The sequence below is a fragment of the Orbicella faveolata genome, unplaced genomic scaffold, assembly GCF_042242905.1.
Source record: "Orbicella faveolata isolate gen_17 unplaced genomic scaffold, um_ofav_v1 contig_25, whole genome shotgun sequence".
Classification (NCBI taxonomy): domain Eukaryota; kingdom Metazoa; phylum Cnidaria; class Anthozoa; order Scleractinia; family Merulinidae; genus Orbicella; species Orbicella faveolata.
In genome coordinates this window covers 31814643-31839341 of record NW_028301553.1, presented here as the reverse complement: position 1 = coordinate 31839341, position 24699 = coordinate 31814643, and the positions used below count along the sequence as shown (strand labels likewise).

General features: G+C 40.8%; 1 protein-coding gene, 1 long non-coding RNA gene and 1 pseudogene across 2 annotated transcripts; 2 read left to right on the top strand and 1 right to left on the bottom strand.

Moving 5' to 3' along the window:
- Positions 1-27: 27 nt before the first annotated feature.
- Positions 28-18421, top strand: LOC149109917 (uncharacterized; the record flags this gene model as incomplete). Its single annotated transcript, XM_089294677.1, has 11 exons — positions 28-113; positions 235-278; positions 10192-10299; positions 10975-11235; positions 11815-12581; positions 13533-13701; positions 14424-14467; positions 15076-15204; positions 15795-15974; positions 16426-16547; positions 18295-18421. Coding segments are annotated over exons 4-11 (1611 nt in total), but the record flags the coding sequence as incomplete, so codon positions are not given.
- Positions 17342-17994, bottom strand: LOC149109918 (uncharacterized; annotated as a pseudogene).
- LOC110062802 (uncharacterized) lies at positions 18422-23325 on the top strand. Its single transcript, XR_016208502.1, has 3 exons — positions 18422-18444; positions 19799-19944; positions 20469-23325. It is a non-coding gene; the product is annotated as an uncharacterized LOC110062802 (long non-coding RNA).
- The last annotated feature ends 1374 nt before the right edge of the window (positions 23326-24699 follow it).

The window sequence follows — 24699 nt, the reverse complement described above, 5'->3', positions numbered from 1 at the left end:
ATAGCTCTGTTTCACACAGGCTGGAGAGATGGATCTCGCGAATAAACCTCCTAAAATCAAGGATCAGGAGAAGGAGAGCAAGTTTGGATATGTCTTCGCTGTGTCAGGACCCGGTAAGTGAGATCAAACTTCTCCAGTTAATTTAATATGCATCGCAATTCCTCAACTCTTCCTTTCCAGTTTTCATATATCCCATTACAGTGAATATATCGATCTACTTTTGTTTTTATGTAGTGGTGACAGCGGAAAACATGAGTGGAGCCGCTATGTACGAATTGGTGAGTAGAAATTTAAGCGAAAGTAAAGCTTTCTTCACATGTAAGTTACTGACTACTAGTGAAGTTAAGTTATGTCATGTTGAACCGATTGAGGGTTGTCAATATCTATATCAACATAAATTCACTCATTCAAATAAAGCCTGAAGTCCTTTGGAGTACCAAACTCGTCTTGCATAATTATGCATAAAGAGAGAAGTCGGAATTTTCTTAGATCTAGAGTTGTGCATATGCACGTGCGACCTACGGTACAGTGTGGCTCTCGTACGTCACTTTCCCGGAAGGGAAGGGGGGCTGTTGAGTGGGGAGTAGTAGTGGGGGGGGGGGGGGCGGGGAGGGGTATGAACTTACTCCTTCCCGTAGCTTCAAGTCCCAGTTCTCACCCATTCCTTACCAGTGGTTTCCAGGTATATATTTCATGGGTGAATGCCATAAGTGCACCGAGTATTCTACTTCATGTAAACTACATTAGAGTATTCTACTTCATGTAGACTACACTGTAGTGATTCTCAATGATCTTCTGTCCCTAGCATTATTCACCTGTCCCTAACACTGATCATCTGTCCCCAGCACTGATCTTCTGTCCCTAGCACTATTCATCTGTCCCTAGCACTGACCATCTGTCCCTAGACTGATTGTGTGTCCCTAGCACTGATCATCTGTCCCTAGACTGATTGTGTGTCCCTAGCACTGATCTTCTGTCCCTAGACTGATTGTGTGTCCCTAGCACTGACCATCTGTCCCTAGACTGATTGTGTGTCCCTAGCACTGACCATCTGTCCCTAGCACTGATCTTCTGTCCCTAGACTGATTGTGTGTCCCTAGCACTGATCATCTGTCCCTAGTACTGATTGTGTGTCCCTAGCACTGATCAAATGTCCCTAGCACTGATTGTGTGTCTCTAGTATTGATCATCTGTCCCTAGCACCGATCATATGGCCCTAGCATTGATTGTGAGTCCCTAGCACTGATTGTCTGTCCCTAGCACTATTCACCTGTCCCTATCACCGATCATCTGTCCCTAGCACTGATTGTGTGTCCCTAGCACTGATCAAATGTCCCTAGCACTGATTGTGTGTCTCTAGTATTGATCATCTGTCCCTAGCACCGATCATATGGCCCTAGCATTGATTGTGTGTCCCTAGCACTGATTGTGTGTCCCTAGCACTATTCACCTGTCCCTAGAACTGATTATCTGTCCCTAGCACTGATTGTGTGTCCCTAGCACTGATTATCTGTCCCTAGCACTGATTGTGTGTCCCTAGCACTGATTGTATGTCCCTAGCACTGTTCACCTGTCCTTATCACCGATCATCTGTCCCTAGCACTGATCATCTGTACCTACCACTGATTGTGTGTCCCTAGTAATGATCATCTGTCCCTAGCACTGATTGTGTGTCCCTAGCACTGATTATCTGTCCCTAGCACTGATCATCTGTCCCTAGCACTGATCATCTGTCCCTAGCACTGATCATCTGTCCCTAGCACTGATCATCTGTCCCTAGCACTGATTGTGTGTCCCTAGCACTGATCATCTGTCCCTAGCACAGATTGTCTGTACCTACCACTGATTGTGTGTCCCTAGTAATGATCATCTGTCCCTAGCACTGATTGTGTGTCCCTAGCACTGATCATCTGTCCCTAGCACAGATTGTCTGTCCCTAACAGTATTCACCTGTCCCTATCACCGATCATCTGTCCCTAGCACTGATTGTGTGTCCCTAGCACTGATGAGCTGTCCTTAGCACTGATTGTGTGTCCCTAGTACTGATTATCTGTCCCTACCACCGATCATCTGTCCCTAGCACTGATTGTGTGTCCCTAGCACTGATCAACTGTCCTTAGCACTGATTGTGTGTCCCTAGTACTGATTATCTGTCCCTACCACCGATCATCTGTCCCTAGCACTGGTTGTGAGTCCCTAGCACTGATTGTCTGTCCCTAGCACTATTCACCTGTCCCTAGTAATGATCATCTGTCCCTAGCACTGATTATCTGTCCCTATCACTGATTGTGTGTCCCTAGCACTGATCATCTGTCCCTAGCACTGATTGTGTGTCCCTAGCACTGATTGTGTGTCCCTAGCACTGATTGTGTGTCCCTAGCACTGTTCACCTGTCCTTATCACCGATCATCTGTCCCTTGCACTGATCATCTGTCCCTACCACTGATTGTGTCCCTAGCACTGATTATCTGTCCCTAGCACTGATCGTCTGTCCCTAGCACTGATCATCTGTCCTTAGCACTGATCATCTGTCCCTATCACTGATTGTGTGTCCCTAGCACTGATTGTGTGTCCCTAGCACTGATCATCTGTCCCTATCACTGATTGTGTGTCCCTAGCACTGATCATCTGTCCCTATCACTGATTGTGTATCCCTAGCACTGATCATCTGTCCCTATCACTGATTGTGTGTCCCTAGCACTGATCATCTGTCCCTATCACTGATTGTGTGTCCCTAGCACAGATTGTCTGTCCCTAACAGTATTCACCTGTCCCTATCACCGATCATCTGTCCCTAGCACTGATTGTGTGTCCCTAGTACTGATTATCTGTCCCTACCACCGATCATCTGTCCCTAGCACTGGTTGTGAGTCCCTAGCACTGATTGTCTGTCCCTAGCACTATTCACCTGTCCCTAGTAATGATCATCTGTCCCTAGCACTGATTGTGTGTCCCTAGCACTGATTGTCTGTCCCTAGCACTGATTGTGTGTCCTTAGCGCTGATCATCAGTCCCTAGCACTGATGATCTGTCCCTAGCACTGATCTTCTGTCCCTAATACTGATCATCTGTCCCTACCACTGATTGTGTGTCCCTAACACTGATTGTGTGTCCCTAGTACTGATCATCTGTCCCTAGCACCGATCATCTGGCCCTAGCATTGATTGTGTGTCCCTAGCATTGATTGTCTGTCCCTAGCACTTTTCCCATGTCCCTAGTACTGATCATCTGTCCCTACCACTGATTGTGTGTCCCTAGCACTGATCATCTGTCCCTACCACTGATTGTGTGTCCCTAGCACTGATTGTCTGTCCCTAGCACTATTCACCTGTCCTTAGTAGTGATAATATGTCCCTAGCACTGATCATCTGTTCCCAGCACTGATTGCGTGTCCCTAGCACTATTCACCTGTCCCTATCACCGATCATATGTCCTTAGCACTGAGCTTCTGTCCCTAACAGTGATTATCTGTCCCTAGCACTGATTGTGTGTCCCTAGCACTGATCAGCTGTCCCTGGCACTGATTGTCTGTCTCTATCACCAATCACCTGTCCCTGTCACTGATCAGCTTTCCCTAGCACTGATCTTCTGTCCCTAGTACTGATCATTTGTCCCTAGCACTGATCAACTGTTCCTAGTACTGATTGTGTGTCCCTAGCACTGATCAACTGTCCCTAGTACTGATTGTCTGTCCCTAGCTCTGATCTTCTTTCCCTAGTACTGATCATCTGTCCCTAGCACCGATTATCTGTTCCTATCACCGATCATATGTCCCTAGCACTGATCAACTGTCCCTATCACCGATCGTCTGTCCCTAGCACTGATTGTATGTCCCTAGTACTGATCAACTGTCCCTGTCACTGTTTGTGTGTCCCTAACACTAATTGTCTGTCCTTAGCAGTAATAACCTGTCCCTATCACTGATCAGCTGTCCCTAGCAATGATCATCTGTCCATAGCACAGATCAGCTGTACCTTACAGTGATCATTTGTCCCTTGCACTTATCTTCTGTCCCTAGTACTGATCATCCGTCGCTATCAGTGATCATCTGTCCCTAACAGTGATCATCTGTCCCTAGCACTGATTATCCGTCCCTAGCACTGATCATCTGTCTCTAACAGTGATTATCCGTCCCTAGCACTGATCATCTGTCTCTAACAGTGATCATCTGTCCCTAGCACTGATCTTCTGTCCCTAATACTGATCATCTGTCCTTAGCCCTGATCATCTGTCACTAATAGGGATCATATGTCCCTAATACTGATCATCTGTCCCTAACAGTGATTATCTGTCCCTATCGCTGATCATCTGTCACTAACAGTGATCATCTGTCCCTAGTACTGATCATCTGTCTCTAACAGTTATCATATGTCCCTATCACTTACCATCTGTTCCTAACAGTGATCATCTGTCCCTAACACTGATCATCTGTCTCTAGCACTGATCGTCTGTCCCTGTCACTTTTCATCTGTCACTAACAGTGATCATCTGTCCCTAGAACTGATCATCTGTCCCTAACAGTGATCATATGTCCCTGGTACTGATTGCCGTCCCAAGCACTGATTATCTTTTCTCAGCACTGATCACTCAACCTTAAAGGATTGTGGAAGTGTGGCGAAAGAAAAGAAAACTTGTCACAATTAAGTGTTAACCGGAGAGTTTATTCGTAAACAAAACAGTTTCAGCAGCAACAATGATAACGCGTCCTTAAAGCGTTTAGCATTACCTATATGAATAAGAACACTTGGATTCTCAAATAGAACTTTGATATCCTTTAAACACAGCAAAATGCAACTATAAAAAATACTTTACTCAACTCAGTTATGGGTTCTTAAGGATCCGACAGGTTCTGTTGATGATTGAGTTCTCACGTGATAACGATTGAAACTTTCCAACTTTTCGTGACAACCTAATTTTTGTTTTGTACTGCGTGCAATTAACAAATGAGTTATCATATTAAGCTGAATAAAACAGAAGATTAAGACTCTAAGCTGCTTCGAAGCATTTTTTCTTAACTATTTGAATCTAGCTTTTCGATCCTCTACTAGGCAAACGCCATATAGCATCCGTCCTTCTATTTATATACGCTAGTTTCCCATGGATCTGTGCGAGGGTTTTGCGGCCATTAAAACGGAAGGAATTGCATTTTGCAAAGTCTCTGTCAATCACAAAATTGTACAGAGTACATATATTTTTTTTAGTGTGTTCTAAATTAGAAGAGGAAACAAAATTTTCTGTCATTTCAAGACCACACTTCTCTAGCTGACTCCACCCCGCCGCAATATTATCAATGTTATTCTCCCTTAAATATTCAGTTCTTCGACGCCTTTTAAGAGAAGGTGGAGTAGAGAGCGTAGACTTCCTCTTTTTTTCTTGGCCATTACCTTTTGTGGGAGTGTCGATATTATTCATGTATATTATTCTTACAGTTGTAGCACCTACAGTCTTTGCATGCTAAACCAGCAGTAAAACACGAGCATTTTGTTCTGTTTCTCCCTGTAACATCTACGCAAGAAACTGTTTGTTCTACATTGTCATTTTTTTTTTGGCTTCTCCGCACCGGCATTGCGTCAATTTCTTCGTCAATTTTTTCTCGTTAACATTGCCACAGGAGCGACACGATCGCAGGCTTGGCCTCTTTTCACACAAGGACAGCGAGACTTTCCTCCCTTGTTGATACATGCTGCTTTATTTCGTGACTTTTGTTTACTGCCACAACTGCATCCCGTTTCCTTGGCAGGCTTGCATTCCGGTTCTTGTTCCTCATTAGATTCATCCTTAGTACGTACACCTAGACCGCAAAAAAGTAATTTTAAATATCGTTAACGCGTTAATTTCATGTAAGTTTTAATGTTATTTTACCGTTTTTTAAAATATTTTTTCGCGCGAGTGATTATTGGTGTAAACTCGTCACGTAATTCGGAATATTTTCCAGTTAAATCTGGAAAATAACCTAGAATATACCCCAAGTGATATTCCCAAAGTTTGGAATTTACTTTCGCACGCTTAGTTTTCACCGCTAGAAAAGAGCCTGTTTGAATAGAATTTAACATTTTAAACATTCATCCTGGGATTATCAAAGGTAAAAATGGACTTCTGTTTTGGTTAATATTCATGTATTTTAACACTGCAATAAGAAAGTAGACAGCAAATAGTTTCATAAAAGCATAGAGTGTTATATTTCAAATTAGCATGCTTGTGTTATTGAGTCTTGTACAATTATAGAACCAAAGGGACTTTTTGTGATAACAATGGGTTGACAGGCCTACACAACTCCTATCCACGTGTCATAGCCGCTTTGAGAGTTTTGCTCGAACTAGTATATCTTTGAGGATCTGCCCCTTTTGTATTGTACGATAGGGGGATCTTTGAATATTTCTCTAAGCAATAATCCTGTTTTTAGGAGGACATTTCACCAGAGTAGAGCCGTTAGAGGTCATAGGTCTGCGTGGTTTCCGCTGTTATCCGCGTGTAATTTGTTGAGTTTGACACCTCTGTTTTTGGCCACGTGCTACTTTTTTTTGGCTCATTTGATTGCAAGATATGTTTTAAGCTCTCTAAATATTAGCTCTGGAGGGACAAAGTTTGAAATATTCCGTGAGCATGTTGGTTACTTGCATTTTGTATTATTACGCCGGGCCCGGCTGTTTGATTTACTGTTGCAAGTTATGCTGCTTGTTATCACGGGTGTCATATTTATCTTTGTCTGGCTTCGCCAGAGATAGCTGTAGCTTTCCTTGTTGAAAGCTATGAGTCTGTCTTAAAGAGACGTTCTTATGCTTCTTGCATCAATTTCATCGAGCTTTTTGTCCTTCTAGTTTGTTCGTTCTGGAACTGCAAATGTAGGTGTTCACGCGCAAGTCTGTGGACTTTTTTGCGTGTTGTTTATGATATTGTGTGGTTTTGTTCAGGCAAAAGTTCTGAATTTAGGAGTTCTTCCTATGATTGTTCATCCAGCTCCACGTTGTGGTTGTCATTGCTTTTATTTGCGATGCTGTCAGGTTTTCTTGAGACTGTTAATAGTCTCTATTTTGTTAGGAGGCTCGTAGTCTTGTAGATCAGTCTTGCCGATAACAGGGAGTGGTAGAGACCAATGCTCGGTAACACTCCGCACCTGGCATGTGTTTTTGGTATTATATACTCGTTCGGCAGATCGAGAATTCTTGATTGTGATTGGTAGTTTTGCCACCAGCGAATGGTGAGCATGAAGTCTTCGATCCTATTGTACACAGCTTGACACTGTGTTTTCTATGATGGCTATAACGCTTATTTTCTCCAGCATGTGTGATTTGAATTGAAGGATAAAACGTAAGATAGTTATGCGTTGCATTTATACGGCATTTCTCCAAGTATTGGAGGTTTGCGCAGAGTATTTTGCACGCATTTCGTATGTTTATCCTTTGTTTTTAGTGTAGCTAATGTACACCTAGGAAATTCAGCGTGAAATTCAGCGAAAATTTTGTGAGATCCATGATTTTTGAAGGACCATTTGCCATCCCTAACTGTAGCTGCTGTTTTGTTGCAAAGTACCATGGATTGTTTTCAAACTTTCCCCTGCTGCTCCTAGTTCTCACCACCTTGCGAATCTGACTTCCCACCCCTTCTTAATCTAACTCCCCACAGTGTACCTGCACTATTTGCTTTTTGGTTCCCTTCCCCTTTCCTCCCTGTACTGTCTTGCAACACTTGTCCACTGGATGGCAACTTACGGATACATAGTGTTAACAACCAGCTCTTAGTCTCAGCACCCCAACCATAGAAACTGATTCTCACAATGTGATTAGCTACTGTTAAATTAACAGTCTAGGATTTTTCATTTGCGCTGCTATTTTTGGCAGCTGTACATGTACAAGTATGTTTGAAAAGTGATAAAAACCGTAGTGCTCAATGAAACCATTCTCCATTAGTCTTGTTGATTAGTGGATTTTGAATTTGTCTGGATCCACTTATGGCAATAAGGACCTTCTAAAAGTTTATTATAAGCAAAAAAAAAAAAAAAAAAAAAAAGAAAACAGTCATTAGTCCTTGCCTGTATGACAACCTGTGGTAACAAAACAGTATAAACTACAATAGTAAATGGTGTGAAACAAGGAGTATCAGTAGTTCGTCTTGTCTACTGTTGGTGACTGACATATCGACAACCTGAGCAGAAGGCATCTTCAGAGTCAAGTGAATAGTGTCAGTACAAGTCATTCCACTAGCCCTTCGCCTATCAGTGGAACAGCACTTTTGTAGCACCCTGCAAAACCAGGTAAGTTTCACTTTGCATTACAGTATCATAACATTGACATACATTTGTACGCAGTATTTATGTAACATGTTTGGCCAGGACGGATATGGGTTGCTGAGCTGCAAACAGTGACAGCAAATTTCAAACTCTTCTTTTTGTACAGGTTCGCGTAGGTCACAGTGAGCTGGTAGGGGAGATTATTAGTCTGGAAGGTGACATGGCAACGATCCAAGTATATGAGGAAACTTGTATCCAATGTACATGTTACAACGACGTCGACTTTTTCCTTCCTCCATTGCCGCGATGTTGACTTTGTAACCACACCTTGTTGTTTCCAGGCTCCACGGATATCATGCTGAGGTACCGGGCCTCGTAGCTTCACACTCCTTTTCCAATTTTATTTTTGTTTTGTTTTGTTTGTTTTCCTTTTCCGACCGACCGACCCAAAATCAGAAAGGGCACTCGACAATAAACGAAAAAAAAGGAGGGATGGCCTAATCGCAGACTAGAAGCAATCTTTTAGTTCATTGTTTTCATAAAGGCAGTTACGTTCTAATTCTGTACGTTTGGCTGAAAATTTGAAATAATTATGTCTCTTTTCCTAACGCCTAAAAAAATGGCTCTAATCTACAAAGTACAAGACGATGGAACCCTAAAATCAGTCACAACAAGCTGGTGTTGTGTTGAGAATATTGCCGATATTTAATAAACCGCTAAATTTTGTTGAAAACCTTTTTTTTTACATACCACTGGCTTCAAAATGTCTTATTAATTACTGGTCATAAATATTTCAAAGATTCAACTCATTCGAATTAAGAAAAACAATTTTTCTACATTTTGTAAGACAGGAAAAATACATTCTAAAGTAAAGCTACTTTGTAACAACAAGAAACGCTTGTAGTCGTCTCGTCCCTCGATCGACGCAAACTGGGATATTTCAGGTTAACTAATTTGTGTTCACTGGTTACTGAGTCATTTTCGGTGAGGAAATTGGCCGTGTTTACCCATTAGGAGGAAGAATACGTCTCAGCCGTATAATGCTTTGCTATGTAATGAAAAACAAAAAGATCTTCAGCATCCGTAAAATTGAGCTTTAACGAAACCTGGGATAAATATAAGGTCAAAATTAGCGTTGGAAAAATACACGCATCCACCACAGACTTACTTTATTCAAATTCAAACAACTTTCGATGAAAATATCTATTTAACATTCGAACGAACATAAACGCACTAAACTGTTGGCCAAAAGCGTCTAAAACTGTTTGAAACCGCTACATCAGACAATAACGAGGGTTGCAATGGAGCAGAGAACATTACACCAACTTTCTATTAGTGTCGAGAAAGTGTTGCTACTCACTTGAAAATAAAAAAATAATAATAATAAGTTCGTAGCTTTTTGTTTACATGAACAACGAAATTTCCGCCATTTTTTAAATCTTGGAGTCTGGCCAGCGACCAAAACTCCCGCATGCTAATTATGTTTTTCCGCACTGAATGTGGGGGGCGCGCTGGGCTAATGGTTAGTGCGCTGCAGTCTAGATCGAGCGGTATGGGTTCGAGTCCTAACTGAGGTCACTGTGTTATGTTCTTAGAGAAAACATTTTTCTCTCCCGGTGCCATTCTCCACCCAGGTGTATAAATGGGTAGCGGTGAATTGTTCGCTGGGAGTAACCATCCAGAGGGGAGCTAGAAATTCTCCTAGTCGCCTTGAATGCTACAGAAACAGGAGATAAGTACCTGCGCGATGGTCAGTTCTTAGCGCAGACTTAACCGAAGTTGTTTCTTTTTTTACCTTCATTGAGCATGCATTCATCAGCATGCGCTAGGTCATACGATCTTAGAAGGCATCTTAAAAGTGTTCAAAATAAGCACTGGAAGAAGGTTCTGTGCCTTGTGGCTTGGTGTTCTGCGTAAAGCATTTTATGTGATGTTTCATTTCTATTTTGTCTGTTCCTTGGTAGACGTAAACAAGACTCTTGGAAGCACATACCACATCGATATCCATCAGGCTTCCGCAATTGTTTTTGGGGATGGAAGTAACGTCTACTCACATCCACCAGGGCCGAGAGGTATGCAACATTCTTAAAATCGATTCTATGACCGGTGAGTAACAGTCTAAGACTAGAAAGAACCACACTTGGAATACCGGCAGGCTAAAAAGGGGAATTAACATTAACAAAAAAAGGAATGTGTTGAGTCAAACAGGTATCAAGTTTAGTTTAATTTTTGCAACAGTCTGCGCTTTAATAATTCTCAGATTTGGCTTGCTAGCTACTAGTTCCAGTGTTACATGAAATTGTTGAGATAAATTGCTTCCTCCCGCAATACTGTAAGAAAATTCACGTTTATCAACTTAAAGAGGAAAAAATAAATAAACGTTGTAAAAGAAGGAAGGGGACAAATATTGAGTACCCTAACATTATTGCCTATGATAATAATCTGTTCAGTAGATGTAACTCCTGAGATGGTGACCCATAACCTTTGTACCTTTCCTTAATAATGTGGAAACTGTATTTGTGGATTTTAAAGATAAAAAAAAATCAGTACAGTGAAATTGTGAAATGCGAATTCCTCTCAGTGAGCGTCTCAATGGCACCGTCAGAATACTTGTTGAATGCGCGCTACATTGCCATTTTAAAGTGAATGATAAAAAACAAAATGAAAAATCAGAAGATCCCCCCCAATAAAAATGCTTTAGACCTTTATTTTACCAAACACATCTATCTTGACTGGTATATTTGTAGCTTCAAGTCCAACGGATCAAGATCACATTTATGACTTAGCACCTGAAGTGGAAAATAATCAAAAGGTCACGAAGCATACAACAACAAGACAAGGAGAGGGCTTAGAAGAAAGATATCAGGGTCGAGAACAAAGCGAGAGAGAAAAAAGGCATGGTTGCTTGGACCATGATGTTCTTCCCCGCGCGCCAATGGATCATCAGCAACAACGTGGGCAGAGTGTGAACCCAGGATCTGCAGGAAATGGAATTGTCGTTGATACAGGTAGACTGTAAGACTCAATTCAATTTGCTAGTCAATTATTCTTGATAAAGAATCCCATCTAAGATATTCCATCTTTGTTATTGCTGATTGAGACAGCGATGTTTCTTCATTAGTCAAATTTGATCGTTCATGCTTCAGATTGGCTAAGCTTTGAATCAGATCGAACTTATTGAGTAGAATTTCTCCGAGTAAATATCAGAACCTATGAAATTAAAAACCTTGCTATTCTCTGGGAACCCATCTTTCGGTAAGCCTTAAGACTAAGAAAGGCTCTGTGAGAGTAAAGTACTTTGCCTATAAACACAGCACAATGCTACCAGCTAGGGCAAGGATTTCTCGAACTGGGGTCAAATGTCCTTGCCATTACGCCATGGCGCCTGTCTCGTTCACTTTGGAACTTTTAAGAAAGCATGTTAACGATGGTTATAACCAAAAACTTCGTGTTTTTGTCCTAAGTTCCCATAATCGAGTGTGGAGCAACATTTTAAACTTGTGTAAATTTCACTTTTACCTTTTTTCTGTCAATTGTTCTTGCAATCTCTTGCGACGTTTCCTCATGCTGTGACTCCTATGTTTCAGGAGCGGAAGGATTTCTTAAAAACGTAAAAGAGTCAATCAAGGCATTTGACGATGCCGCGGGACAATCGTTGGAGAAGAAAGAGCAGTTAATTATACAAGACGTCCTTCCATCGCTGGAGGAGTCCTGGCGAAAACCAGACTCTAGCAGCCGGGCAGTCGTTTACGAGACCCTGGCTAAAATTAGCCACAATCGAGTCAGTCCCAAGTTAGTGACGTACACTCTGCAACAGTTGCATCGCCTGATGCTCTTCGACAATCTCGAGAGTAACCAAAGCAACTTGCTTGGTGTGGAGGAAATTGTAAGGTTGTCCATTTGCTCTTCTGATGCGACGTTTCAGAAGGAGGGCCTTCAAGAAAAAGAATTACGACTGTCTGCTTACCGTCATATTCTAGCATTGCTTATATTCCAGCAAATCAAAGGATGGCTCCTTGCTGTCGACATCGAGAAGACGAAGTTGTTAGAGTTACAAGACTGTCTGGCAAAGTACACCAACCAGGGGAACAGCTCATTTCAGTTTTCCATAATTTTCATTCAGGAGGCGATTAGATATTTATTAAAACCAATTCAAAAATCAGAGAAGTCAAATGTACGAGCTTTCCTAAATGAATGCCCAGCGAATATTGAAACACAGGGCGACAATGGTGAGAGGTTATCATTCCTTCACAAGTTAAAGAACCCTAAGTGGGTAAAAAAGATGAAAAGGAAGAACAACAACAAGAACAACTGGCTCGCTGTTCACTGCGTTATATTGTACTTTTATGGAAAGGTTAGTAAGATCAAGGGCGTAGCCAGGATTTTTCAAAGGAGGGGGGGGGGGGAGGGGGGAGGGATCACACTGTGTGAAATTGAGGGTACTCACCAGATTGTCATTTCGTTTTCACCACCTGTTTTAGGTTGTTTGCTTAAAACAAGGCTTACAAAAAGGGGCGGGGGGGGGGAGGGGTAACGGGCAGCCCAGGACCCCCCATAGCTACGCCCCTGAAAACGCCTCTCAGTTCTTGTAACTTCTGCAATACGATCACTCGTCTGGTGCAATTTAGAAGTGAGATACTGTGACGTGTCTATTTATGACAAATTGCACTCGAAATTATGAGATTACATGAAGTATTACATGATGACTACATATCCAGATTTTCTCTTCCCATCTTTCAATGGCGCCTCTAACACCGGAAAGACAAAAGGCTGTCATGAAAAAGGGTATAAATCCTAAACGAAATAACCCTGTGGGTTTCTGAGAAGGTTGTAAATTGTGTGCTTGTTTATATTACGGCGCACAGAGTAAACTCTATGAACATACATTAGGTGACTTACTAGATCAGGTCTCTCCTGTGATAATTAATGTAACGAGAGAAAATTCTTGGATGTTAATTTTTGACACGTTGACTCAGTCAAAGTTGAATCGTTTGTTTCGTAACGTTTCAGTTATTTCAGTCAGATGCATGTTACATAGATCTTCTTCCTTGCTCTACCACACTAAATATAAAATTAACACCTAATTTTTGCCTAAGACGAATCGTGGCGAATCTTCTTGACAATTCTTACTGTTCAATTAAATTGATGGTTACAAGTTTTCACCTTCATCAGTCCTTGTGACGTCACGTCGTCATGACATTACAGGGCTACCTCGTGCTGCTTAGCAACTAACACTAACGAAAAACGTCGTTTCGATCCTAAAAGAAATTAATTGCCGGCAAGTTTTTGTTCCTTCAACTTACAGGCCCACTCCAGTGAGTTATATGAGTCGCAGTTGCAGATTGACAGACGAGCAGTGGAATTTTTACAGCACGTAATAAAGGCTTACATTGGAGGAGGTGGTGGGAACGACTGGAAGTTTTGTTTACTACCTGCAACGGTTGTATCAGAACTTGTGATGAAAATAATTAGAGGTAAGACCGCCTATAGACGATGCGTTTTTACCCTTAGGGGCATTAGTAATCAGCAGTCTATATGGCAATTTAGACTAGATCCATGACCGCATCATTTTAATTCGGAAAATGCGGTAGTCATTTTCGAGTTACAGGTATGAGTTTGAATTTCACCCTTTCACTCCTTCCTTTGGTTCCTGTTGACTTTTAGTGAACCTGCTGACTAGTGCATAAAGCTCTCGCGGTTGCTTGCGCAACGAGTTCTATAGCGAAGTTAAAGCGAGAGAAAGAAAGAAAAATTGTGCCAAGATTCGATGTTGAATTGAGCTGCGTTTTCTTAGTGGTTGCTGTTTTGGACTATGCAAATTACTCGCCGGGTAGCCAGTCAGACCGGAGCCTATCCCAGTTTCAGTAGCATGAAGCAAGTAGGAGTATCTCTACTTCCCCTGAATGGGATGCTAGTCCATCGCAAGGTTTCCCCCGGCATTAAATTCGCCGGTACCCATTAGACACCTGGGTGGAAAGAGAGTTAAGTGTCTTGCCCAAGAACACAACAAAATGTCCCCGGCCAGGGCTCGAACCTGGACCGCTTGCTCCGGGGTCGAGCGCACTAACCATGAGGCCACCGCGACTCCTACAATATTCAAGCTGATTGATTTAAGCTACTTTACATCTTGTTTGTGTAACAATTATTTATTTATTACTGTTTTTAAATTGACAGTTTGATAAAAATTTGATTTCAGACTCGTCTAGCGAAGGTAGTCCGTATTCGATCACAGAGGCAGAGGTAAGTCTTTAGAAAGCTAAGGTATTTGGTTACATTCCCAACTAAAGTCGCTACCGAAGCCAAGTTATCTATAAAATTTCAAGGCTCAGGTGCCGGCGCACAGAAAGTTGCACGTTGGTACAAGCACTTTACTTAAAAATCCCATTCCATACATTTTGTCAAAATCACTTCCACGCTAAAACAAATAGACGTTCTTTGCTGACGTTAACGCCTTGAAGAACTGATATAGCTTTTTTCAAACGATCGAAAAGCTCGTTGTAGTTGCTGAGTGGCTCCTCAACATAGAAACACGCAAATCTATCCTCAAAATACTGCAGCACTCTTGAAACATTTTGGAAATCACTTGTCATTACCACGCGGAGGTACGAAATGAGCTGAGCAAGTTGCTAGCGCAGGATGCAACCTGCACCACTCAAGCTGTCATTCAAATTATTGTTGTGGTGGACGTTTGCCATCAACAGAACACCTGGTTTGACTGTAACTTGTATGTAGTTATTTTTACATTTTTAGAAAATTTAAGCATGGTCTTAAATCATTTTCATTAGTCATTTTCATTTGAGATATATACTTATAGCTATAGACGTAACACGTTGTCTCCGTTGTTCCAGAGTGGCTCAGTAACGGAAAGGATCATTTCTGGAGATGAACTGCATCACAAAAGGCTTCTTAACCTTCACCATCCCAACCTTTGCATTAACTTATGCATGACAAAGTCACCTGTTCGAGTCATGGAAATGGTAAGCTATATATTGAGTATGCATTGAGCTTGATTAATTTAAAACTGCTGATAAGCTTCATTTTAACTGGAAAGAAATATATTCCCTGCTTTTTTAATAACCTAAATTGATCAGTCTAGCCCAGCTTTAGTCCGAAATGCGTCCTCCGCAGACCGTGGATCGCGCTGGAAGCGCTTAAAATGTCTTTCTTAACACAAGTGTAATCGAAATCGGCGCAAAACGTTTAGCTACTTTTGCCACTGAAGAGGGATAACATCGCGACTCCTGTTTTTCCTTTCAAATTTCCATGTACATGTTGAATGAAAAGATATTCGTGTTATTGATAACTCAGCCGGTGAATCAATCAATAACTTTATTAATGGTGAAGGCGGAAACTGTTAATTTTGTTGTCGCTAGTGTTCTGAGTACTCTAGTTATCACGTACTTCTACCATATCGGGAATCATATGCTTGCCGGTACAATAGACCACAGGTTTGGCAACTATTGACCAATCAGAGCGCGCGTAGTACCTCAGTTATCCCATTAACTTTAATAAATGTATGTGTTGTATGGTACTTTTCTGTTCAGTCAAAATCTTCTCTGGTTCTCAGATTTCAGTGGCAAGTCCTCTGGGAAACTTGAAGGAGTATGTTCTCAATGGACGTTGCGAGGAGACCTTCATAGTCACTTTCTTGTCTCAAGTAGCTTCCGCGCTTCAGTACCTTCACGAAAACCACATTGTACATGCAGCCCTTCGAGCCGAGAATGTGAATGTTGTGGAGCTTGAGGAGGTAATGTCATGTCCTGTTCAAATGACTGTCTCAACAGACAATTTTTTCCAAAAAAAAAAAAACAAAAACATTGCAGATGTACTTCCATAAAGAGATTTATACAAGTTACCATCTGGCTTTGTTATAATTGACGATAAATACCCCGCGTAATGTTTCAAAAAAATGTTTCTCAAAACACAATTGCCATGGAAGCATCAAGTTCTGAGTACAATGATAGGTCATACCAAATTGCTCTAAGGTACGTAAATGTTAAAGCTGCAAAGTTTAGTAGCTTATATTTATATAAAATTTGCAAACACTGCACCATCGCAATATCGACTACTTCGTGCCGACTGGCTATGAAAAATTATTTACGCCTCGACCGGAAGAAATTAGCCTAAGAACTAGTAATATTTCGGTGACCATCCTCAGCTATTCACTTTTTATGAACAACAATTTTTTTTTTGAACAGGGAGTTTTACAGGTGCAGATAATCCGTTTTGGTCGCTCCAAGTCTCTTGAAATGAGATCCGGTAAAGACACCAGTAAGTCAGTGGTGGTTAGTACAGACATCTCTCCTGACTCTACTCGCTGGTTAGTGGAACCTTGATGGTTACTTTCTTTTAGGTGGTTGGCAACAGTTTCCAGCACTTTCCAAGACTTAGACTTTTATGTGTCATCATTATATCCACTTTTTATCACTGGAAGCTACAATCATGTAACATAAAAATGCCCAATCATTGGTGAACACGTTCTTATAATTTTCGTGACATAATATGCTGCCATAGCAACATTATGAACTGCTAAGAACACCCTTAATTTTACTGTTAACTGCTAATAACTCAAAACCGAGCACGGTGAACACTATTTTGTATTATCAAATTTTGATGAGCAGGATAAGACGCATCTTTTGGCAAAGTTCTTTACATGGGGTTCAGCGCCAGCGTAAATTTTTGGAAAGTGCTGGAAACTGCTTTGCGCCACCTTGTCTCTAACTTACTTTGTATGTAATACTAACTGTTTATTGGTTGAGGCTGAGTATATAGTATCATTTGAAAAAATATGCGGACCGAGCAAAGTTTCCGATCCGCTGAAGTCAGAGGTGGTCGAATTCAATAATAATTGTGTTATTATTGTGATTAAAGATGTGTCTATTATTCGTCGTGGTGAATAATGACAGATAAATGAGAGGACAGATGAATTTTACTCGTTTGTCTCACGATGGAGTCACTTTGAGATGTTGATCGCGACGTTTCGACTGCTATACTGCTAGTCTTCATCAGGCGATGAGGTCGATTGTTTGCGTGTCGCTATTTGTAGCACCTTAGTTCGCTGCTATTAGTGCATTTCGATCCTCATTTTTATTCCGACTTTGTGACGCTGTTCCCTCAAGCATAGGTCTGCATTGTAACTGACCGGCTGTTGTGCTTTTTGATTTTAGGTATCCATGCTTCAGGAATTTCGATTCCACTATCGCTATTTATGTTATTTGCATGAAGTATTATATGGGTAGCTTCCTTGACCCTGCGTGTGTCCCAGTGAGGGTCACGATCAGTGAACTTGACTTTGTCTCAAATGGGTAAATGCCCAGTCTCGCTGGCGTGCTCTGAAACTGCAGAGGTTTGCGTACGAGCAAGTCGTATGTCACTGTCATGTTCTTTTATCCTCTCTTGCGTAGCTCTCCCTGTTTCTTCGATATACACTTTGCCGCATTCGTAAGGAATCTTATAAACAACACCGTCTTGTTTTGTTAGTTCAAGGGTGTCTTAAGTAGGATCACTAAGTAGGACCTAAGAGTTGGGTCAGATTTAAAGAGAATGCGTGCACCTTGTTGTTGTAGGCAGCGGCGAAGAACCTCTGATACACCTTTGATAAAGGGTAAAATCGCAGTTGATTTGAATTCCTACATGGGTCCTTGGTTAGCTGTTGCTCTTGTTGTTTTCGTGAGCTTCTGTACAAACGTAGCGATCGACCTCTCAAAGTGATTCCATCGTGAGATAAACGAGTCAGTAAAATTGATCTGTCCTGTTTTGTTTTTCATTCAAAATATCTCCACAGCTCAAAAATGTATTTTGTTAGGTTCGGTGACAACAGGAAAAAAAAAAACAAAACAAAACAAAAGATTCAATGGTGCCCCATTAACCTATTTTTAGTTTCTGCAGGGTTGTTAGAGTCGGTTCCCATACCGTAAGTGAGACTTTTGTAAGTCAGACTATTGTACCCTGTTTAAACCGCGATTTGAGCAGATCTGCTAAGCTATTCGTCGCTTAGTGGAGATAGTATGATGACCTATCGTGTTTCAAGATGTCAAACTGAAGGAAAAGTAACTTGCTTTTTATAGGAGTGCACCGGAAGTGATTTTACAGGGACGTTACAGTCACGCCAGTGACGTATGGTCATTTGGTGTGGTAGCATGGGAACTTTACGCGGCGTTCACCAATGGTGCACGTTTTCGAGAACGAACGCTGCCTTCCACATTTCCAACGATGAGGTAATTCCATATTTGTATGAAAGATTTCAACAAGTTAGGGTTTAAGTTTCCTTCTCTAAACGTTAATAGACAAGCAAGTTGACAGAAAATAAACGCTTTTGTTAAAGGCTTGAGGTTTTTATCTCAGCTGCCGGAATGAAAATCTGCACACGACCCAGGTGGCCCATCAGGCCGGAGCTTATCCCGGTTTCTGTAGCATGAAGCGACTAGGAGTATTTCTACTCCCCCCTAGATGGGACTCCCCGGAATGCTAGTCCATCGAAATGATACCTCCAGCAAAACCATTAGGCAGTACCTATTTATACACCTGGCTGGAGAAAGGCACGGTGAGGGTAAAGTGTCTTGCCCAAGAACACAACACAATGGCTCTAACCCGGACCGCTCGATCCGGAGTCGAGCGCACTAACCATGAGGCAACCGCGCCTCCTCGAAGCAGACGTAAAATCAATCTTCAATTTTGGTTTAGGGTTTCAATCACTACGTGAGACTTGAAAGGAGAAAGGAGAAAAACCTTCAATCTTCAATTTTGGTTTAGGGTTTCAATCACTACGTGAGACTTGAAAGGAGAAAGGAGAAAAACCTTTCCACTCTATCTCCAGATGAATCTAATCAGGTGAAAATTTGAAAAATAAGGGATCCACTATACATTGGCCTCTTTTCATGAAAACTAATTGAAATCTGTCTCAAACTGTGCGTCTCCATTACATTCGACACATGATTGGTACGTCATGACGTGTCGTCGTAACAGTTAGGTCTTGGGGCAAGGGGCACTTTCTCCACCCAGTGTATAAATGGGTTTCGGGGAATTTCAGAAGTACTCGGGTGACCCTGCGATGGACTAGCATTCCAGAAGGAAACCAGAGATCCGTCTCAGCCTGATGGGCCACGGGGTTTGAACGCAGACTAATCTTAATATAGTAATGAAACGTTTTGATGTAAATGTGTGTACAAAATGGTATCTACTATCGTTAAAAAACACGTCAATGGCATGTCACTAACCCATCATCTTGGATCCGCCGTCTTTAACTCATACTTTTCATTTGAATTCAGGTACTCAACAAATTTAGCTTAAATTTTCTATAACAGAAGGGATGTTAAAATGGACGAAATAAAGAAACGTCAATTTTCGTAGACCACGCTTATCAAAACATTGTTGCCACGAAAAATATCCCTTCAGTTCAGACAAACATAACGATGACTCTTAAATCTTTGACCAATCTATTTACGAGCCTAAACTGATCAGCTAAGACCGCACTTGGGTGTTGACTCATTTGGGTGTTGTGCTCATTTAGAGGTTGAGTATGATTCCTCTTACGTCATTATTGTGAGCATTTTTGGATTTTTTTCCCCCCAGATTTTGCCCAATATTCAAAACAACAAGTTGTTACACAAACCAAATTCCTGTCCAGACTGGATGTACAACATGATGCAGCGGTGTTGGTGATACAATCCCAAACACAGACCACCGTGTATTGCTTTGTTTGAAGACCTCACACGCAGGTTCGTTACTGGACAACAACGTCCTCGTTGTTACACTTTAAATTACTTACTAGATTTCATATAGGTAAAGTTTTGAAAAGCAAGGGCGCTGGCAACCCGAAATAACCATTAGATTAAAACTGCCAGGTTATGAGTTTACAAATTGACAATTTACAAATTGAAAGTAGAAGCTCAGAAAAAAATGTCAATCAAAATGATATGTTAAACAAATGGCGAGCATGATAATTTTTACGCATTCGTTTGGCTTGTTATGGTTATGGTGTTTTACTGATAGCTGAGAATTGGTCAATATCTTAATTGGGAGCTGAGAAACGACACTTATTTTAACTGCTGACTGAGATCTTAGATAAAGAAAATTTAGTGATGGCTTTTGTCTGTGGTTCAATACATAGTTTCCTAACATGAATGATAAAACATACTTATGGAGCCTCTTATTTAACCACAAACAGAACTTATGAACCTATGCAAGTAACTCGCCTATCAAGATGCATCACACGCTTATTCAGAACAATTTCCAATTGCAGAAAACCAACGCAGTCCTTGTTGATGAATGAGACTGAGGAAGAACGTTACCAATGCAGAGGGGATAACGAAGAGATGTGCTCTTATGACTTCCTAATAGAGCACGAATACCAACAAGTCTCAACCCCTCGTTCATGTGAAATGCGCTCGCTTAAGACAGATCACTGTAAAACATATCCTGTCACCAAGGCAAGTGAGAAACTCCCACTACCAACTTCAGAGACAACGGGGGCCTTTGAAAAAGTTGCTTGCAATGGGAGTGGTAGCCAGTGTCAATTGTCAACATTAGCGACAACACACGATTATGAATGTCTCTCTACTTACGGGATAAAACAACCCACATTGCCAATACCAAAGAGCACAGGCCTTGCCACCAGCGACATACAAGCCAAGGGGCATGCACGACTAAGAATAACTACTATTTGAGATTGACGACGAAGGGAATTACACTAGTTTTTGCAAATCCGTGGAGAGGGTTCAGAGGCACCCTAATCTGTTCGAAAATTTAAGTTGCCTCTGAACCCTCTCCACAGAATATGTCTTTAATTTTGCAAAAAGTTGCATATTATCATACTTAACACAATTCGATCAAAAAAATTGGGGGTTACCAAGCTTGTTTTTTAAGCACTTTAAACTAAAATTAAGTTTGTTCCTAGCATTTCATCTTGTTGCAATGACAGCCTGTTATATAAAACGAGCAGAGCAGAACACGTTGAGCCCCACCCCCCCCCCCCCCCCATTTTTAGCTCATTCATGCGCGAAGCGCGTGTATAAATACACCGCCTCATTATATAGATATAACTAATAAATTAATCACCGATTTTGTCTGGAATGGTAAGAAACCAAAGATAAAAAGGGATACGCTTATTGGTCCAAAAGAAAGAGGAGGGTTCGATTTACCAGAATTTGAGACTATATCTAAGTCACTACAAACTGCTTGGGTTCAAAGAATGAAGAAAGGTGTAGAAGATCGGTGGATGACAATTCCTTTATTTTATTTGAAAAATGTTGGAGGGCCATTAATTTTTGATTGTGATTATGATGTAAAATTGCTAAGTCTAAACAACATACCATCATTTTACACTGATGTTCTTAACGCTTGGGCGGAAGTCCGAGAGCAAATTTCAGACAATGAAATCCGCATTAGAAATGTAATTCTATGGAACAACAAGCATATTTTAATAGACGGTAAATCAGTATATTGGAAAGAATGGCATGAAGCTGGTATACTAAGAATCAAAGACGTACTCGATCAAAACAACAAATTTCTTACATTTGATAACTTTCTTTTAAAAACTGGTCTCAAGGCTAGTTTCACTGAGTTCTATGGTTTAATATCAGCTATACCTTATAGATGGAAGTGTGCTTTGAGACCGGGATTTATCATGGACAATCAAGATATGGAACAAAATGCAACTATAGAAATTAGCACAACTACTAGTAAAAAAGTTCGCAATATACTTATCCAAAGGAAATTTATAAAACCGTTAGCTAGCCTTAGACTTTGTAGACAAGGAGTAGAGAATTCCAAGCTTAGTGCAATTTATATGCTTCCATTTAAAATAACTAAAGAAACAAAATTAAGCATATTTCAATATACGATTATTCATAATATCCTTCCACATGGTGTGTTGTTGCACAAAATGAAGATCATAAACTCTCCTCTCTGCATACATTGTGATTCGTTAGAAACGCTATCCCATATGCTAGTTAACTGTATTGTAATTCAAAAGTTTTGGTTTGAAGTCATAAGCTGGTGGAAAAATCACAGTGGTGAATGTTTGCTAATTGATGCCTTGAGTATAATGTATGGCTATAATCCCGAAGATCCTAAATTGCATATCTTTAATTATTACGTACATCCTTCTTGGCAAGAGACACATCTTCCTACAACGGATCGAATTTAAACCCCCAAGCTTTTTTCACTTTCTTGAATTTGTTAAAGACAAAGTAATTGTGCAAAGATCGATTTTATATTCTAAACGCCAAAAGGCAAAATTTCTTTCGCTATGGAAGCCTCTCCTCTCCTTACTGTAAATGGTGATAATTTAATATACGGTAAGCCTCAAAGCAAGACTGGATATATTATGTATTAAGTGTTAGTTGTAATCTTACTTCTTGTAATGTAATTTTTTTAACTTTACGTTTTGTAGTGAAAGTGATGTAAGTCATGTTGTGATAATAATAAAATGTTAGGAAAAAAAAATGCGCGAAGCCCAGTGAATGAGGTATTGTGAGAGAGCAGATGTGGACGAGAATTGTATACCGTGGACGGAAGTGATTTCACATGCTACCCCTCCACCCTCAGTAAAAGTCAACAAAAAGTAAAAGTTAACTTCTTAGGAAGCTCAGATACAGATTTGCAAAGGAAGGAAATGTTTGGATTGCCTAATAAATAAATTATATTAAAACTTAACTTGGAATGTACATATCGAACATATTTTCAAAAAAACTGCCTCCTGCATTGGCATCTTGAAGAGAAGCAGGTCTTTTGTTTCTTTTGAAACGCTCCTATACATCTATAATGCTTTAGTTCAACCTCATTTCGATTACTGTGGTGTCGTATGGGAAAATTGCAATAAATCTCTTTCCATTAAACTACAAAAACTACAGAATCGCGCTGCGCGAACTTTGACCTCTTCTTCACATGATGCCAATGCGGATGATCTCTTTGCTAGACTTGGCTGGCAAAAATTTAATCTTCAACGGGAATTAAAAGCAGCGACTATGGTATATAAATCACTTAATAGTCTCGCCCTGATTATCTGAAATCAATGTTTACTGATCGGAGTGCAATATCTACCTATTCTCTTGAGGGATTGTGAGGGCAAACTAGCTCTTCCACTACCCCGAACCAAATTTCTAAAAAAAAAAAAAAAAAAACAGTTTCAGCTATAGTGGTGCAGTGCTGTGGAACACCTTACCTAGCAATCTGCGGCAAGCACAAACGCTTGCTCGTTTTAAATCCGGCTGCAGGGGTTTCCTTTTTGATAATGAATAAGTTAATTAATCACACGGCATTCATGGAGAGCAGGCATTTTGTTATTGATTTTATTTTTGTTGTTATTAGATTTAATTAGTAGTAGATTAGTATCTTAACAATATAATTAATCCAATTTTAGTATTTACTTTAAGTCCTGATGTTTTCACTCGTGTATAAATAAAAGTTAAAAGAAATTTTATCAAATCACAATTTACGACCGTCTAAAATTTGTAAGATGGAACCAGAAGCCAAAATGTTTACATTCGAGGACTCTAAATGGGTTGTTTTAACACACGCTATCACGTCCATGAGGCAGTTAAGGCAGCCATGTTGTATTGAGCTTTTCAACATACAGCGCACTCATCAATCATAGCAACTAAGATACTGTAGTCTCACTAAAACATATTTTCGCGCTCCAATTTCGAGGCCCGCTGGAACAAAACTGCCATAGTCCTGCTAAAAGGTAAAAGGTAAAGTCTGCATACGAGCCAAGTGGCCCATCAGGCCGGAGCTTATCGCGGTTTCTGTAGCATGAAGAGACTGGGAGTATTTCTACTCCCCCCTGGATAGGATGCTAGCCCATCGCAGGGTTACCCCCAGCATTAAGTTCGCCGGTACCCATTTATACACCTAGGTGGAGAGAGGCGCTGTGAGAGTAAAGTGTCTTGCCCAAGAACACAACACAATGTCCCCGGCCAGGGCTCGAACCCGGACCGCTCGATCCGGAGACGAGCGCACTAACCATGAGGCCACCGCGCCTCCTCGAAGCAGACGTAAAATCAATCTCCAATTCTGGTTTAGGGTTTCAATCACTACGTGAGACTTGAAAGCAGAAAAGAACCTCTCCAATCCATCTCCAGATGAATCTAATCAGGTAAAAATTTGAAATTTGAAATTTGAGTCCTGCTAAAAATCTGCCATAAAAACCACGAAACAATATATTATCCAAAGTTGCTTGACATAGTTACCAGTCACATTGGATCAGTCATTGATAATGTTAAGAAGGTTATAAACACGGAGCTGGCTTGGAGGTTTAAATTATAATGTTTAAATTGCAATCTGTATAAACCGTTAGCTTAAGATAACTGTCAGGGAAGACTTTAAAGAGCACTTTCCGGGACGAAATGGATGTAAACGAACAATGTTAAGGGAAAATATCACTTTATCATCATTTTTTCATCCTCGCAAAGTTGAATAACGTTCCAAGAAGGAATCTGCACAATCCCTCAGTTGAAGATACAGCTGTAACT